The 19,301-nt window shown below is 43.0% G+C and overlaps 1 protein-coding gene across 1 annotated transcript in view; it reads left to right on the top strand.

Annotated features, from left to right (window-relative positions):
- Positions 1-4,230: 4,230 nt before the first annotated feature.
- CACNG3 (calcium voltage-gated channel auxiliary subunit gamma 3) overlaps positions 4,231-19,301 on the top strand; it is an 85,980-nt gene continuing 70,909 nt past the window's right edge. Inside the window, exon 1 of the mRNA XM_025983767.2 lies at positions 4,231-5,757. Coding sequence (XP_025839552.1) covers positions 5,547-5,757 — 211 coding nt within the window. The 5' untranslated portion in view covers positions 4,231-5,546. The remainder of the gene's footprint in view (positions 5,758-19,301) is intronic.

Below are 19,301 nucleotides of genomic sequence, written 5' to 3'. Positions count from 1 at the left end.
GGAGTTTAAATACTAATGGGAAGATGAGTTTCATAGCTACATTTCATTTTCAGTGTTTTTTCTATAAGTTGAGTCTGAAGGTAGAAAACTAATAAATAGACCATGTGAAAACATTAAGGAGAAACTACAACATGGCAGAGGCTAAGCTGCTCAGTCTGTGTCTGCTTGGTTTTCACCCTCTCATTCACTGACACCCATGTGGTGCCTGTACTTCAGGCAAGTTGAGAAAAGTTTTTGTCTTTTCACCTTCATCCCTTGGAATAAAGGCATAGACAAAAGGTGAAGCTGGTTTGGTATCACTGATGCTTAGCTCCGTTCCACTTCTATCAGAGGGCTCCAGTATCTTCAGAGCCCTGCTATCCCGCCATGTCGTCTTCTCACTCATGATCCTGTTTAACTGCTCAGCATCATCATAGAGTGGCTCCAAATATGAATCACATGCACTTTTCGTAGTAGTCTTTTAAGATGTTACAAAAATTCCTCCTACTTGGAGAACTTTCTTTTCCTCCCTTCCTTGGTTCACAGTGGCTGGTTCTGATAGCCATGTTTGTACCGCATGGCCCTTTCTCCATGATGACAGCTGGCTGGACCAAGAAATGGCACATGACACGAGCTAGACCAACCATTTGCTTTCCTGGAGATTTGAAATTGGGACCAAAACTTTCCATTTAAGTAGAGATGATGTAAAAACTCAAAGGGCAGGTTTTATCTTGAAGATTGAAAAATAGAGAAGGCAAAACAATTTTTCTCTTTAAAAAAACAAAAAATGGGAACCCTGGGTGGCTGAGTGGTTTGGTGCCTGCCTTTGGCCCAGGGCGTGATCCTGGAGCCCCAGGATCAAGTCCCACATCGGGCTCCCTGCATGGGGCCTGCTTCTCCCTCTGTCTGTGTCCCTACCTCTCTGTGTCTCTCATGAATAAATAAATAAAATCTTTTAAAAAAATAATAAAATAATGAAATAAAAAACAAAAAAAGGTTCACTTATTGATTCCAGACAGCGAGAGAGCAGGTGAATGTGAGCAAGCCGGGGAAGGGGCAGAAGGAGAGAGTCTCAGGCAGACTCTCTGCTGAGCACAGAGTCTGACCAGGGGCTTGATCTCACAACTCTGAGATCATAACCTGAGCCAAAATCAAAAGTGGGATGCTCAACCAACTGAGCTACCCAGGTGCTCCGGTAAAACAATTTTTCTCAACAAAAAAAATGAGAAAAGAGGCAGAGATGAAAAAATGAGGTGACTGCCACAGCTCCTGGTGGCTTTTATTTCAACTTCTTGCTGAGGCCTGATTGCATCTTTGCCCTAACATTCATTGAAACATTACCATATCCTTATAAAAAATCCCCCAATTTCCCAAACTAGCTGCAGTTTCCACTGTTTACAGCCAAATGTAATAATGAGAGACCCCCTACGACACAAGGGACTCCTTGGGGGAGAGGAATCATATCTTCATGTTCTCCAAAGTACTAAGCCTTGCACATAGTGGCCACTCAAGGAGCATTTATTGAATTGAAACGGCTGTCATTAGTCCTTCCTGAATGACACAATCACTTTCAGGGTGCATTGACCCTTCCTGTGCTGAGGGTGACTCCAATATATAAAAGGATACACAAAGGGGGGAAAAAAAGTAGGTGTTTCATGCCGGCTACTTCACTAAGAGTCCAATAAAAAAAAAAAAAAAAGAAGCCTTATTAAGAGAACCGAATATCAGTTTTAAGCATTTCAATGCCTCCCAATCTCCCACCACAAAAGTAGGATCAGAAAGTAGGTTTGTCAGCAAAAAGAGAGCCTGGCCCCTCACTGCAAGAAGAGATAGTGTTTTGAATCTCTTGGGTCCCAGATCGATCTGGTGAAAGAGCCCTCTAGTGGTAGAAATGAGCAATTAAATCTAGGCTTAGCCGATTCCACACACCCCAGTACAGCCGCCTACACATTCAATTGAATGAAAGGATGAGGTCACCCCCTAGTAAGTTGGGAGTCATCATGGGGGGAACCAACCGATGGCCTCCCTACCTCCGCACTCCCACTCCAGACAGGTGTTCTGACTTGCTCCAAATGCAGGTTCAGGACTTCCCACGTTCTGTGATCAGCTTTGGCCGTGAGCAGAAGTTGCAAAAGGGTAATCCTGCCTCATTAAGCCAAAGGCTCAGTACAACGTTCCATCTTATAACAGATGTCCCTTTCTCGCCTTCAGAAAAACTGTCTACATCCTGACCTACAATGATCACCTCCATCTGCGTGAGCTCCTGACCCTCCCCCCCCTACTCCACACTATCCTACTTGGTTACCCAATTCCTTATGCTGGACCTCCTGGGTACAGCACCTTGTCTCTCCGGGTTTATATTACAGAGGTGTGGAGGTGGAGGTGAAGCTGCTCTCATTTTTCCACAGGTCTGGTGAATGGAGTGACTGGAGCTCTACTACTCTTCCTAAGCCCAAAGCCCAAAGCCCATTGACCTTCCATCTACATGGTCCTGCTTTGAGAAAAGACCTTTCTCTTCCATGGCTGTTTTGGTCATTTTAAGATTATTTTACATTACTTAAGTTTCTAAGAGGAGGGAAGGAAAATTTCACTAATTTAATAACACCTCCCAGGAAAGACCAACTTTATCTCCAAGTTACAGACATTTTTTCCTTTAAAAAAAAAAAAAAAGTCAAAGCAGAACATTTTACAAATTTTTTTAAAGATTTTTATTTATTTATTCATGAATCACACACACAGAGAGAGAGAGAGAGAGCGAGGCAGAGACACAGGCAGAGAGAGAAGCAGGCTCCATACAGGGAGCCCAACGTGGGACTCGATCCTGGGACTCCAGGATCACACCCTGGGCTGAAGGCAGGCGCTAAACTGCTGAGCCACGCAGTAATCCCCCAAAGCAGAACATTTTAATAAGAAATAAGTTTTCTTTTTTAAGAAAAAAAATTAAGTAACTTATAGAAGGCCTTGAATACCTTCCCCTCATTGTCTCCCGTTCTTTGGGGATAAGGTTAGCCATGGTTCTGGGCCCGAGTTTATCTGTTCCACTTTGGTTATGTAGCAGATTTTTCATATTTCTACTTCCTGCCCATAAAACAGTACTTGTGAACCATGACGTATGCATATGCAATTAAATGAATGTAGGAGCACAAGCATACACTATACCTGGACACGAACATGCATGCCCACCCATGCACACAGCCATGCATTTGCAGTAAACATATCCACATGGTTCACAACATTGCCTACAGGTACAAACATATATTTGCATACATCCTTTTCTTCTGCAACTAATTCGCAGCCATTCAGAACTCATAACTATATTGAACACAGTGCAGGTTAACATGTAAACAGTCACACCATGACTGTATATTCAAACCTATGTATGCACAGGTATGTTTATTTAACACCAAGAATCAAGTGACCTGAACACATACACACACACAAAGTAACAAAGTCACCAAGAAGTTGTGATCTACATTTGAGAACTCTTCAATACATTGCTGCTACTCAGTCATCTCTATAGAAGCTCACAGAGCCAGAGATGGCACCAGGGGACTATATGTGTCTGTGATTACCTTCCATTATATTTTTGTCCAGTTCAATAACACTCAAACATGACAGTTGGCAGTGGAAACATTTCAGAAACAACCCAAGCAGCCTCAATTCCAAACACTGGGCCTCTGGGTATCCCTTCTATTATGCCGTAGGATAATAAATAATAATAATAATAATAATAATAATAATAATAAAGCCATCCTGTGGACTACCCCTATTCAACTCAGTATATATGCCATGTATATGCCAGAACACACAGTAATAGACAGATGGTCAAGTGCTGATCCTTTGCAACATCGACTATTTCCAAAGGGAGACTCTCATTAGCTTTCAAGTGTGCAATGGCATTTGCACTTTGGACTAACAAGAAAAGCAGACCTAACTTCACGTGCTCCACGGTCTCACTTAGAAAAAGATGTTGACGAATGAACATTCCAGGGACCTTTGGAATGAACCTGACATTTTCGCGGACTCTCCCACCTTGAATCCATCAACCCCCAGCCTACACAAATGTAAGGATGCTGCAATACATGAAGTGGATTCAGAGACCAGCATCTCACAACCTGTCGCCCCGAATCTGTGATATGCGTACAGCAGAGTCTACATACACTCAGCTCCTTCTGTCTTTTAGGAATTCATGATCATATGTATATGAACAGTTCCGGGTCTGATCTGAGCACATTGTCTCCGGTGTAAACCAGAGCTCCAGAAAAAGGAGGGTAGACATATTGGCTTGTTTTCTGGGGAACCAAACTGAGACAGACTATACACAGATGTGCCTGTGACAACACTTTTTACCCGCCCAAGTGAGACACAGATCCGTCGCCCGGAGTCGCCGGTCCCTTTAAGAAGACTCGGTGTTCCCCAGTGGGCTCCAGCGGCGCCCGCAGCAAAAGGCAAACTTGCCTGGCTCGGTGGTTGGGGGGCGGGAGGCGGGGGGGGGGGGGGGGGGAGCTGAGAGCGCGCCAGAGTGCGCTGCGGGCTTCTTTCCCCTTCCCCTTTCCTTAACCCTTCCGGGAGCGGAGGAACAGGGTGATGCTGCAGCGCCGACGAGCCGAGCCGGGGCGCTGACTGCCCTGGGCTCCGGAAACTTTGCGCTGAGCGTGGGATTGACTAGGCAGAGCCGAGCCGGCTAGCTGGCCTGGAAAGGGACGGGGGGAGGGCGGCTGGAGGGAGGTGCGACCCTTCAGCACCCCAGGTCTCAAGCCCGGGGGCTAGAGAGGCGGGGTGCAGCAGCAGCAGCAGCAGCAGCAGCAGCAGCAGCAGCAGCAGCAGCAGCAGGAGCGGAGCTGTCCCTTCAGCACCACGGACCCAAAGCCTGGGCGTTAGGGAGGCGGAGGCGGGGCAACAGGCGGGAGCTGTCCCTTCAGCACCGCGGACCTCTGCCCTCCGATGAAACCGCCCGGCCCCCTCCCCAGGACTCTGTCTTTTCTCCAGTTTGAGCGGGGGTGTCAGGAGCAGGCGGAGAGCTTTCCTGGGAGGCTGGGGAAGCAATGAACACTCTTCTCAGCGACTCGCCTCCCAGCAGTGCTATTTTTTGCCATCCGCCCTCACCCCCAGCACACGCGCTCGCACACACACGCACGCACGCACACACACACACACATAGACCTCTCTGGATTTCTTTGCCTTGAGTCTCCCGAGGCTGTGAGGAGCCAGGCGCATCTCAAACCGAACTGGCAGCTCCAGGCTCTGGAGCCATGCCCTGCACGGACCCTCATCTTTACCAAGCTCCTGAGGAATGAAAGGAACCCAGGGATCCTCAGAAGGCAGCAGTGATGTGGACCAACCCCCTGGAGCCTGCACCCTTCCAAGGGCCATAGGCGACCCAGGGAACCGGAGAGAGCTCCAGACAGGAAATCCCAGCTTTCCTAAAGTCTCTGTGGATGCTGACAAAAGGAGACCCGAATTTTTGGAAGAGCCTGCCCTAGGTTACCCAGCTGCAGAGTGATTTTCCCCTCTGGCATTGAACCTACCCCTCCAACCCCCAGCCATCCAGAGTACCATGAAGAATTATGAGGATGTGTGACAGAGGTATCCAGATGTTGATCACCACTGTGGGAGCCTTCGCAGCTTTTAGTTTAATGACCATTGCAGTGGGCACGGACTACTGGTTATATTCCAGAGGTGTGTGCAGGACTAAATCTACAAGTGATAATGAAACCAGCAGGAAGAATGAAGAAGTAATGACCCATTCGGGGCTGTGGAGGACCTGCTGCCTAGAAGGTATTTACAAATTCCTCTCAATGGCCCCAAATAATGCAGTTTCTGATATTCTAATATTCCAGTAGGTGTTTGGGGAAATGGAGGCAGTGATGGGGAAAGATGAATAGTTTGAATTTTTGCTGAGAATGTGCAGATGCCCAGATTGTTCCCAGCAAGACTAATGCTGTGTGGGATGAAGAGGTTTGGTCTTGTTGGTTGTTTTTGGTTTAAGCTTCATGAGATGAGATTTTGTGGCACTCTAGGCAGCTTCTGCAGTTGAGCAAAGTCTTCAAATCCAAAATTCCTAAGCATATTGTGAATTGCTTTGATTTGTGGCTTGAGATGGGGTCTTTGGCTCTGCTTTAATTGCATTTTAGTGGGGGAGGGGGAGGGAGAGTGAGGGAAGAAGAGAGAGAGGAAGGAAGAGAGAAAGAGAGGGAGGGAGGGAGAGAGAGAGAAGAGACAGAGGGACAGAGGGACAGAGACAGGCAGACTGTGACCTAGGCTGGCACACTTTGAGCTATTTCCTTATTTCTAACACAGTCTTAGCAGTTTCTTCTGAGTTTGGTCTAAGTAGATATTTTCGTGAACTTACATTGCCAACCAGACAAACGTATGTGAACCCCTACACACACACATTTTAACAAAACTTCCTTATTAATACATGTTTCAAAACAAAACTGAAGTGTTCGTATTTGGTATCCACCTGTCTTCTTTCTTAAGTCCTCTCCAAACTCAACAAATATATTTCCATGACATTTGCATACGATTGATTCTCCAAAAATCACAGCTTCTAATTTTAAAAATTGAGAATTTGCTCTAAATTATGATGAAGAGGGCAGATGAATTTTCAGAATGTGAAGCTCTCGGTTAGACTGTCTCACTATTAAACTCGCTTTCACTACACAAGAAGTCACTCTCAGCATCGCTGGGCAATGACTGAATGTCAGTGGTAGTAAATGGAAAGATAGAGAAGAAAATCAAAGCTCTTCCAAGCTTATGTGCCTGAGGGAACACACTGGATTAGAGGGGCAGAAGGGAGTTTTATCAGGCTTCTGAGGAATCTGTGAAGCTTGTCACTGTGATGAGCAAGGAAATCTGGGTTTCCTATATGTTCCCCTCTCCTGTTTGCCATTGGTTCTCCATGCCTGCATTCCCACTGGCTGGCATTTGTCAGAGCTTTTTGAGAACTTGCATTTATGTAAATCACTTAGGAAATCATGCTATGACATCACTTGCTAGTGTAATATTGCATCATTCCCTGGCCTTCTTCCCATGTCCTGACACTCTGAACAACTGCTCTCCCGACTGTAGCACTACTACAGTTGATTCTGTTTCCAACACAAATTTGCAACTGGTGGGAATCCCAGGTAGGAAAAGACTACTTTAAATGCAACAAGAATCACTGTACTTGAAGTCAGAAGACCTGGGTAATGCTGCAAACTATCTGTGTGACCTTGGCTAAGACATTTGCCTACTCCAACCCTTTCTTATCATTCTGGGAAATGACTACTTTGGAATAGGTGATCATGAATTAGCACTATCCAAAGCTCTTATTTTATCCAGTGTACCAATGGAAATTTTAGAACAATTCTTTCCCAAACATTGATAAAAATCTAATATTTGTGATCATTGGTGATCAGATATGGTGAAGTCATTTACCTTGGGGAAATTCTATAATTCCCTTTACTCTATTGACAACAAAGAATTGAATTACCTTCTGTAAAGCTGTGATTTGGTGGATGCTTTGATGTCTATATGGTTCTAGGGATGGCATAAAAAATCTGAGCCAGACGAGGTATATATGTAGATCGTGTTTCCGTTATTTTCAGTTCTTCTGCCCCTCTTGGAACAAAATCTGGGAATGTACAATTAAAAACCAAATTTGGCTTCCCCCAATAGGGCCTAAAGTGCCTAAATCCTTTCTCAGAATTTCTCAACTGATGGTTTCTCTTCTCTCCAACATCATGTCCTACACCCACAGTTTGTACAAGGAATTGGAACCCCACCCAGGCATTCTGTGGGCTTAGTGGGAGAAGTGAGAATTTGAATCAAGATGGAACTGGATGAATCTAAGATATGTTCTTGATCAGGTGAATTCTTTTGAGAAAATATGTTGCAGTCTTCATACAATTTGACTCAGCCAGGTTTTTGTTTTTGTTTTGTTTTTTACATTTTTTGAAGTATTATATACAGTAACTTTAATGAGTCACAATGAATCTTAAGCTGTGTGCACACCCATAGAACCAGCACCTAGATGGGCCTGGCTGGAATCTGAAACCAAGATTTTTCTTCATGTACTGAATATATCAAGTGTTCAAGGAATTTTCAAGGAACCTCTGATTTCCTGCATGCAATAGGCAGACCCCATTCTCTGGATTAAAGGTGTATAATCATCTCTTATTCAGTATATCCCCTCTCCTAGAGTCTCAACATCCTCATTTTTCTGGTCCTTTAGAGTCAAAGGATAACTGGAGGTCTTATAGCTCAGTTTTTTCTGATATCAAATTAGCAAAGTCTGTTCACCCATACTTTTTTAAGAGCCATGAGAGAATGTGGCGGTTTTGTCCAAAGGAGAATGGTCAGGAGGGACATGACAGCTGTCTGAAAATATCTGAAGAGTTGTCATATGGGAAAGAGATTTGAAATGTTCTATGTGGCCTCAAGGGGGTAGAAGTAAGAGTGAGAGGAAAACAATTTTTACCTCAGTATAAATGACCATGCAATGTAGAATAGGGAGCTTTAGGAGGTATGGGTTCTCCACCACCAAAGATATTCAAGAATAAGGAAACTACCTCAATATTCCCAAACTTGGCTAGTCATCAGAATCACATGGGGAGCTTAAAAAAAAAAAAAAGATAATTAGGCCTCACAACTAGATTCTCTGCTTCCGTAGGTCTGTGGTGGATCACTGGAATCTGAATTTTCTGAAACTCCTCCAAGCAATTCTGATCTTTAAGCTAACATATATTAAGTATTTACAATGGAGCTGGCAACAACTGCATGTGTTAAAAAGGATCACATCACTCAAGCAAGAGAAGGGTTGTTTATTTCTTTAACTCCCCAGAATATCATTTATATTTAGTACATACTATTTGCTAGCACTGTTCTAACAATTTTGAAAAATTAACTTTTTCCTCTTCAAAGGAGCTCATTTAAATCAGTATTATTATTATCCTCATTTTATTGGTGAAGAAACTGAGCCTTAGAGAAATTATATGACTTGCCTGAGGTCACATACCTAAACCCAGCAGGCACTACCTCACCTAAGCCATGTTGCTTCTCGGAGCATTTGCTAAGAACATTAATTCGTGCTCCGGTGGATAGGTTGCTACTGGTACAAACATTAGCTTGTGAGAATGCCCAGACACATGGGTTTTTCCATTCAGAAGCTTCAGGTCCCCGAACACTCAGCATGCCTGTGCAATGTCTGCAGGGGTGCAGGCGACATCAGACAGGAACAAATTCAGAGACAGCAAAGGACAGATTTTGAATGAAGAAACAATCGACCTATGTAGAGACACCCACACTCAGAAAGCAGAACGAATGCCTGACTCATTATCTGGAAAGCACGCGAGGCATTCACAAAGTAGGGCCCCAACTTGCTGTGTGTTTTCAATGGCAGCAAGTGGATTTGAATGAGAACATGCTCAATGTATGATTCCCTCATTAAGAAGACCCCTTGAAGTCCTAGACATGAGCAAAGCGACGTATTTACATCATGGAAAGACCACTGGCCTGATAACAAGGAACCCTGAGTACTCATCACACTTCTGTCACTACGAGTTATGTGAATTATGCATATATCTTCCTCCTTTGGGCCTTAGTTTACCCAATTCTGAAATGAAAGCTTCAGATAAGATTAGGGAGTAAACAAATCCAAATGTCCATGTGGACAAGGCAGGTAATGTAGCAGTTGAAACAAGCATTTCAATGTCCTCTTAACTCAATTCTGGGGGTAGGGGGTTGGAGAAGTCACTGCACTTGAAAAGATACCTGGTAGCTGAAACACGGTCTCAGTGTGGAAAACAATAGAGAATAGTGGGGCCTGAGGCAAACCAGAGAGCACAAGCCCCTATCCAAGGGACAAATGCTATGTGACTTGAGTTGATTTTTACTCTTGGGAAACGTGTACCAAATTTATCCCGATACTCCAAATATTAAAAAGCCAGGTATAAAATCTCTTGATTTTTAAAATGTGGGCAACTAAATTAACTTTTTAAAAACACACTGCCTGGGACATTTGGGTGGCTCAGTGGTTGAGCGTCTGCCTTCTGCCCGGGTCAAGATCCTGGGGTCCTGGGATTGAGTCTGGCATCGGGCTCCCCCCAGGGAGCCTGCTTTTCCCTCTGCCTGTGTCTCTGCCTCTCTCTGTGTGTCTCTTGTGAATAAATAAATAAAATCTTTTAAAAAACTAATGTCTTCTAAAAATATATAAAATAAAATAAAATTTAAAAGTAAATAAAGACACACTGCCTGCCAAGCCAAACCTGCCTCATTGTTGAATTTGACCCATGGGCTGCCAGTTTAAAGGTCCTTTTAATCCAAGGGTCTGATATTTCCATATTTTATTCCTGAATTGTTCTCCATTAGCCAATGATCACTTTTTCGAATCATTTTTTAAGAAAATGCTGACTAAGAAAATAAAGTCCACTTAGCTTTTAGGACAAGGAACTTAAAATTATGGAAAAGAGTCTCAATAAACTGCTATTTTTGCTACAGATGGGCCTGAATGGCATCAAACATCTGTCTGAAAAACTGAAAAAAAAATTAGCCAGTCATTAGAAGTTCCCCCATATTTTCAAATCTCCAGATGGTTGACTCTTTTCAGCCAGATGGGGTTGCAGCTTTATTTATGTGTTCAGAAGCCTTCGGGGAAGCTGCAGAGATGTGATTAAGGACACGGATAAGAGAAGGACATAACATTTGTTGAGTATTTCCTATGTGCCAAGCCCTGTGCTGGGTGCTCTCACATGGTAACTCATATTTTTCATATTTCCTATCTCCCTCCAATAGAAGATAAAGACAGGGATCCTTGTCCATTGGGAGCACTGCTCTACCTCCAGAGCTTAGGAACACTACCGAGTAGTCACTTCTCCACTCCTAGATCTGATGCTGCACTTTCCCTTAGACGTGGGTGCAGAATGCTCTTTCTTCCCTACTCTTGACCTCCTCCCTGTTCCTTTCCCTGCATGTTTCCTCTTTGCCTCTAAAGCCCAAGAGGCAAACAGAGGAGAGAAGTGGACTGGAATCTCAAGGCAGGATGTGGGTGAGTGACTATGCCTGTGTTTGTGAGACCAGTCAGGACTGGGGAGGTGGCAGAGGTTGAGGTGTGAACATGATAACATTCAACCAGAACATGTCTGTATAGCCATATTGCTTGTTAAAATGTTGAAATACTTTCCTACTTCTTGGTAAACAGCATCTGGCCCAAGTCCCCAATCAACCCTCCCCCTCCCGCCACCACTATAGTTACCCTAGCCTGTTCTGGAACCTCCCAGACATCTATGAGATCTTTCCAGTAAAGAGTTAAGACCTGACCCAGCAGGGGCCATCATGATCCTGGCCCACCCCTATGGAAGCATCCATTCTGACTGTCTAGTCTCACAGTCCTACCTGTGATTAAATATTCTGAATCTTATTCCCAGTTCTATCGTTGGTGGAAAAGACCTACTCCTCTGCTTCTTACCTCAAATCTAGCCCCCTGCCTTTTGACTCTAAGATTCTACCCATTTGAAGAAGCAGATGATTTGAAAATAATTGTTTACTTTGTCACTTGAAATTTCATCTTCTGGATTAGAAAAAAGGCAAGTGATCCACATTCCAAGGTTGGGGAAGCAGTGTGGGTTATTAACGTGGTGACGTGTGTGGGTTACTAGCGTGCATCAAGGGAAAAAAATACGCAAAGAAAGGGGACTCTGTCGTTTGTTCTCTTAGAGCCATGTCTGGCAATCTTACTGAGGGAGTCATCTGATTCTTTAGTGGAATGTAATTTTATTTGTTTTATTATAGATAAAGGGCCAGTGGTATAGTTAGATGCTACTTGTAGAGAGCTTGGAAAGATGCACATAAATTTGCTCATTAGAGGTGCAAATTATTTCTGCTCATTAGAAGAGATAATTTCAAATGTTGTAGATTTATTGCCACCCTCTAGGACATGAATCAGTTTTACATCTAACTTGACAATCTTACTTCAGAATTTTTTTTCCTGAAAAATATATATAACATCCTCCTTTGAACTAGCTTTGTCATTCTGCTAGTTCTCTCATTGATGAGTTGAATAAAACTTGACATGAGCGCACTGTATATTTTAGGAAAATTATGTTTCTAACTATTTAAAAATTATACACTGACATGTGGAAGCACCCCCAGTGAAAGCAATGTTTCTGAGGTTAAAGAGAAGCCCACAAAACTCCAAAGTCATTTTGCTTTTTCCTCTATCCACACAATCCTGCCAGAGCCCACTTTTTCATTGTAGGAGCAAATGGGCTTTTAGTCATTTATGAATTGGTCTCTGACCACAGAGAATATGAAACAACAGCAGGGGTCTTGAGGTCAGGTAGACCTGGGTTCTTAGCTGGATCTTGCCGTTTACTGGCTGCAAACCCTGGGAAGTTGTTTCACTGCTGATCATGAGTTTCCTTACTTGTTAAATGAAGAAACACAGCAGCAAGCACTTACAACTTTTTCTATTTTTTGTACTTATTGCAATTCCTTTATTCCTTCATACCTCTAAATAATGCATTGACCAGTAGTTCTTAACTCATCCTTTTTAGACAATATCCATTTTCAAAGACAAATGGCAAGGTAGCTTTCTTATACCACCTTCCTTTTTTCCCAAAACTTGAGATTCCTCAGTGAATTACCTGTGCCCCAAGAAGACTCATTCACAAAGATTGAGGGTGCCTGCAGAAAAGAGAGACTGGCATCACATTCCTGGGATGGATGCTGCTTGTGTACCTACTTCAGTAAAGAGGCTAAGACAGAGGGAATGGCAATGGGGCAGCCTTTGTGGAATGGGGAAGTTTGTAGGTTGTGTAGATCTGATGGTGAATAGCTGAACTTGAGCCATTTGGTCATTATCCCATCCAAGAGAGCAGCCCATTAGGCAACAAGACCCTGGTCAGAGCTACATGATGTTCATGAAGATGTTGCCCTGTCCTGAGAGTTGGCCCCTGTTCCATTCCCCAAACCATGAACCTTGGCCCAAAGCTGAGTCCATCCAAAGGGAGGAGGGCCTTTAAAAAATGTTCACAGGGTGTTGTATGGTTCAACTGCAGGTCCAGCCGCATGGGGACATGAGTTGCCAGTGACAGAAGCCAAAGTGGGATAGAAGAAAGTGAGTCAGACTCAGCTATTCCACACTGGGGAGAGAAGTTGCAGTGGGAAGGTCCCCTAGGGCTCTCCAATAACCAATGCTTGTGTCTCCACAAAAAAAGTCAACATGTCCCCTGCCACACAGAGAACCTGATGATCAGTGTTAGCTGGGAAACTAGTAACAATAAACAGTAAAGGTTTGCAACATCACACAGCTAAGCGAAGTGACATTTTGGCCTTATTTTCTTCCTGCTCCCTGCCACAACACACTGAAGGTGCTAGAACCTAAAAGGGGGATGCGCAGGGATAGTGCATTGCAATATGGAAGTTTTAACAGCCAAAAGTAAGTAGAAAGTTATGATCTCCGCCCAAAATATCATTAAGGAAATGAGAGATTGGATATAACACAGTTGAAAGCTAAAAATACAGCCGTTAAACATTCATACTCCACTAATTTGAGATTCTTCAATAAACGGTATATGTCATCATATGTGGTCTCTAAAATTCTAAAGTTGAAAACTCAGTGGTGTATATCCACTGTGATAGATAACTGTATCTCAGCGGTTAGCAAACTATAGCCCATGGGCCAAATTCAGCCTATTGACTATTTTTGTACAACCTACAGACTAAGAATATTTTGTATATTTTTAAGTAGTTGAAAAAATTAAATAATCTCCAATAATGCTTTGTGACACATAAAAATGATGAGAAATTCAAATTTCAGCATCCAAACTTCTGAATGTTGCCAATAAAAATTTTATGGAAATTTGTTTTCTCTCTTGTTACATATGTATAACATATAGTATCCTCAGTTTTGCTGCTTGGCCTGCAAAGCCTAAAATATTTACTGTCTGGCCCTTTACAGAAGAAGTTAAGTTTGCCAACTCCTGTTATATCTCACTGGAGAGGCATGGAGGAATCTATAATAACATTTTATTTCTAGAAGTACCCTTTGTTTTCCCAAGAATATTGGTTGTTGTGGTGGTGGGGGGTGGTTGTACTCTTCGTCTTTATCACAGACTCTTCGTCTGAGCAGGGATTCTGTGAATCCTCTTCTCTTTCCTGGAAAACATGCACTTAGCCCTTTGCCCAGGTAGTTCTTCTTTTCTTCCTGAGACATGGAGAGGTTGAAAGAAAGTCAGTGAGAGCCTTCTCTCATAAAGGGCTCCAGGAAAATGCACCCTCTGCCCAGGTACACAAGGAACAACATCTGTCGGGGCTGGCAAGAGGGGAAAACTTTGGGATCTGGTGTTCTGATGACAATGAACAGGACACTAGAGACAGGGTGAAGTAGACTTGATCAGACATGGTCATCGAGTAAATAAGGGTGAAGAAATTGACATCCCCAAAAAGGAGGTAGTTGGTATTGGAAGCCTACATAGAAGTCCTCCTCTATTTGCTCCATGGATGAAGTGCGGCATGCTTATGAAACTTCAAGAAAAATATTAATGAAACAGGTGCTTTTATGGAGAGAGTCTCATCCTCCAAAAATGTTAAGAATCACTAATGTAGAACCTAGGGCAGAGATGAAAGCTGGGATGACCTTAGGATCACCCAAACATAGGTGGGAATTGAAGACGTGAAAATACACAAGAAGTGGCAGAGAAAACCCAATAGGTATGAAGAGGAAAAATAGCAAAACCATAAGTAGCATTGACACTTTGGGGGCAGGAAGAAGAGGAACTGGTGAAAAATAGAAAGGAAAGCAGAGATGAAGAAAAGGTTATCAGGATTTGATTTGCATTTTAAGGGTCTACAGAGGCTTGCTCCAAAATGATGTTGATGAACAGCGAAGTCGGGGCTAGTAGCTCTCCAGCCCAAGAGGTCTGCATGAGAGGACTCACTTCCAGGGCAGGTCTGCTGTTCCTCCTGGAATCAGTAAGCAGGTGACATGTCCTTATAGATCCTGGGGGCTACTACCAAGGAAGCTTCAGGAGAGGCCGGGCCATGAGAACCCCAGAAAGAAGTGCCAGGAAAATAATAAATAGCTGACAATTAATGAACACCTTCTGTGGGCCAAACTATGATTGCTAGGGCAGAGGGAGTGTTTATTTCCAGACTAACCCCCGAGCATGCATGCATTTGTTTGTTTGTTTATCCGTCAGACACATCCTATATACCAACCACTGTTCTAAGTGAGCACTTGGCAAATATCATTTGATCCTTGTTACATCTTTAGGAGGTAGATATTGTTATTCTCCCCATTTTACAAATGAAAGAACAGAGACCCAAAGAGCATATAGTAAGAGGCAGATCTAGGCTTCCAACCCTACCCTGTGCTGCCTTTCATGACTGTACTCCAGGCACTTGGATGAGCACTTAGTGTAACAGATGCAACTCATAATAGCCCCTTCCTACTAGTAGACCTGCTCCACCCACAGGGAGACTGAAGCTCCTAGAAATGAAGTAGCTTGTGCTATATCGCCTGCTAGTGTGATCTCCAGAAGCTTCACCCTAAACACCACAACAGCACTACCTTAATAGAAGGACCTGGGCCTGGTGAGTGGGTCTCCGTCTCTTCCAGCCTGCTCACTCCTCTGTCAAGGAGGGTTTGGTGGCAGTCACTGGCTCTGAGCCACTCAACAACTGGAATTTTTGTGAAAAATAATTATCTCAATCTTTCCCAATTTCTATTCCAAATCCAGCAAGGTCTGGGGAAAAAATGGTGAAGCTAACAAGATTTAGATATTGTAACACTGAGCTACTGAGAAACAGGAAGTGAAAAGAGCAGAGTTTCTTAAGGGGTTTCTGATTAGATGCAAGTTGAGCAAACCATTGGAGATTCTTGCATTTTCTATATTGCATTTGGGTGTCTGCAAACTTAGGGATGCCATTAGGTTCGTGGCTATCTCACTTCCCAAGGAGTAAACTTGGCCACAGCATTTGTTTGACTTCTTTGAGCTTTTGAGTCTGTGTCAGGCAGTAATCAACTTCTGGCTTAGGGATCACAGCCTGATACTCAGGCAGCACTCAGAGAGTCAAAATCATCTTTGAAGAACACAAATGCCCACTAGCTATGCAATAGACCAAAGTACTACCAGGCCTGGTTCTTGGAGACCTTGGACTTGCAGAAGTCAGAAGTGGACAAGTGGGATGAATTTGGAATAAGCGAAGCCTGACACTATACATCTACCACTTAACCTGCATATTGTAAGAAATATCAAAAATCTTGTTGCCACCCAAATACTCTACCGACAATATCTTGCTGAACTGGTACATAGTAGATGCTCAATAAATATCCATTGAATTTGTTGCTTGAGCTTCTCCTAGTGAACCCACGCTAATCACTACCAATCTCGATTCTGGGCTTAAGTGCTAATAAACCACTCTAAAAATAATATACCCTATAATCTCTGCCATAATTATTGGTAATTCAGTAGCCTGGATTTTGAGGAAGTCTGACTTCACAGTCTCGAAAACCTCAACATTATTTGTCCATATCTTATTTTCCATTTTTTTTCCTCAAAGACTATCCAGAGTCGTTCAGTAGTCTCATTTCAAAATTCTCTCAATACTCTGGGTACAAACTTGGGGAAAGAAAAAGTAAATATACGTTGTGTGGACATATTGTGGGCAAATCCAGCAGACACTGTTTCTATTCCTTGTGCTTCAGATTCTATATATATTTGGTTACCTGCATGTTTAGGAAATGGAATCTCCTCTACTCTGTATTCTGCGGCATATGCTATTCAGCATCATGCAAAGCTGCCTTGGAATACAATAATACCTACCTGTTAGAATGATTCCAAAAATCATGGGTAACTGTGGAAGCATCCTCTACCATCTCAACTATTATAAAATTCTACTGGCACCTGTGGAAATTGGTTTTGGCATGCAGCAGTTAATACAGATGCATTATTTACAACAAATCGTTGTGACCCTTCGCAAATTACAGGATGGCAAACCAATTAGCTGTTTATCAGCTTAAAATGCCTTAAAATATATACTTGCAAGGAAGTCCTGGTTTTTCAAAATATTACTTTTCACCAAAGATAAATCTGGCTTGTGATCAAAATGCTCTCAGTGTTTAGAGAAAAATAAAAAGATCAAATCAAGAGGCAATGATGTTAATCTGAGTCAAAGGTCTGCTGCACAGCATAATAATTGCTCTGCTCAGCTTTTTCACTCTGTGGTGAGTGATGGCTTAGCTCCCGAGCACTGGGGAGATGGCAGGGTTAGGTTCTAAGAGATAATAAGGTCTGAACCAAGAAAAATTCAGTCTGGGCCACCCCCAAATATGATTTTCCAGTTTTATCCTGGAGGCTGAGCTGCAGTGCCATCCCTTTGGCTTAGGTAATGGACAGTCCCAGCCCAGGACTATAGACCTTCCCCCAAACTGTCCAAAAGCTCGAAGATGCACTGGAGTGCAAAGGGGGATGAAATTATAAATAGTGTGATTAAGGTAGGCTTCCTTGAGAAGATGACATTTAATTCCAGATATAAAGGAGATGAGGAACCACACCAGGTGACTCTCAGGGGGAAAAAAGCATTCCAGATGGGAATAAGCAGCAAATACAAAGGCCCGGCCAGGAGTAGGACATGGCTGGGGTGTTCAAGGAGCAAGGGAGCCAGTGCAGCTGAAGAGGATGATGAGCTCAGAGGAGGGAGTACATTGGTTGAGGGGGCTAGACCCCAGATTGTGGAAGGCCTTGAAGGATGTTGTAAGAACTTTGACTTTGACTCTGAGTGAACTGGAAGGCTTTGGATGCTTTGAGCCCAAGACTGACATGTTCTTGAATTAGCCATATCTGGGTCTTCTCAAGGAGTTACTTGCTGCTTGACGGAAGGAGTGCTTTGTCCTGTGACCTCCCTTGCTTCCCACAGGCAAGAACTTCATCTCTAGCCTTTAATGTTTCTGCCTCATCTTGCCCTGGTGTTTTTTTGAAGACTGGGCACAGTGGAACAGCATCCCTTCACCATCATCTTCCTTCTTCCCCTGAAAACAAGCCCATGGCCTCCCATTGTTTTCAGTATTGCATTTCTTACTGTAAGGAGATGAGGGGATGACAGTGTCATGGGAGTTTCTGATGTTTATTGAATTTTACAAAGTTCTTAGACTTGTCCTTCCTGGTGCGCCACCCCTCTTAACTCAGATTCTCATCCTTCTCCAGCTCAGGTGACATCTTCTCCCATGCTGGTCCCCTTTCTCGGAGATCCAATAGGAGGGGTATGAAGTGAGTGATTTGCATCTGGGGGAACTCCAGCCTGGCTCCTCTGCTCTCTATGTCCTTACTGAGCACCTACTAAGTGCTAGACATGCTATGTGCTGAGGATTCAGCAGAGAATAAAAATCTTTGTTAACTTCAGAACTGTAGAGGGAAAATGCTGAGAAACTGCATCCACCTGAATGCAGCAGGGTACTCCTGGAACATGAGGTAGGAGTCCTGGATTAGTCAGGGGGGGAGGAGGCTTGCCACAGAATGTTCTCTTAGGGGCTTGCATGTCTCCAAAGGGTCTGGCCTACAACAAATACCCAAAACATATTTGCCAAATGCACTGAAAGGCCCTATAGGTTACACAGAGGAGAACTGACCTCTACTAACTGCTGGAGGCTGGAATGGAAATGAATTCAGAGCTCCTGGTTTCTTATCCTTAAGCAGACAGGAAGGAAAACAGGACAATAGCCTACTTCTAGGAATCCATGGAGACAAATCGAGTGACTACACATTTCTCTTTGTTTAAATTTTTAAATTCTCTTTAAAAAAAAACACACACACAAAAAAAAGCTTGGATATTTGATTTTTGTCATGCTTTTTCAGTGGCATATTTTTCTTATTGTATTTTCTTAAAACTCTTTTAACATAAAAGTAATACAAAAACACATTCTAAATATAAACTTTTAAAACAAAACAGACAAGGCAATATTTCCTCCGTACTCTATCTATATACTCATCCCCTTGCCCTCAGATAACTGCTACTTACAATTTGGTGAATGTCCAATAAATATCATTTCCCTATCTTTCTGTTCTATACTATCAAAGAGATTAGAAAGGGTATATTTTTCTCTTCCAGTTCAAATTCTTCACAATTTGCTGAAAAGCTTTTAAAAAGTATCATTTAATTTATTAAGACATTTAATCATGCACATTATTTTTAAAATTAAATCATGTCGAAGGGCTTTTAATGACAAGCATGTGTCTCAGGGGTGCTTATGCCCTTTCACCCCAAGTTCTACTGCTCAGAGCAAGGGTTTTTTTTTTCTCCTTTTTAACCATTTCTGATTCAATTCTTCCAGTGGTTACATCTAT

The sequence above is a fragment of the Vulpes vulpes genome, chromosome 3 (assembly GCF_048418805.1).
Source record: "Vulpes vulpes isolate BD-2025 chromosome 3, VulVul3, whole genome shotgun sequence".
NCBI classification, from domain to species: domain Eukaryota; kingdom Metazoa; phylum Chordata; class Mammalia; order Carnivora; family Canidae; genus Vulpes; species Vulpes vulpes.
Note: the sequence above shows the minus strand (reverse complement) of the source record. Positions and strands in the feature narration are given on the sequence as shown.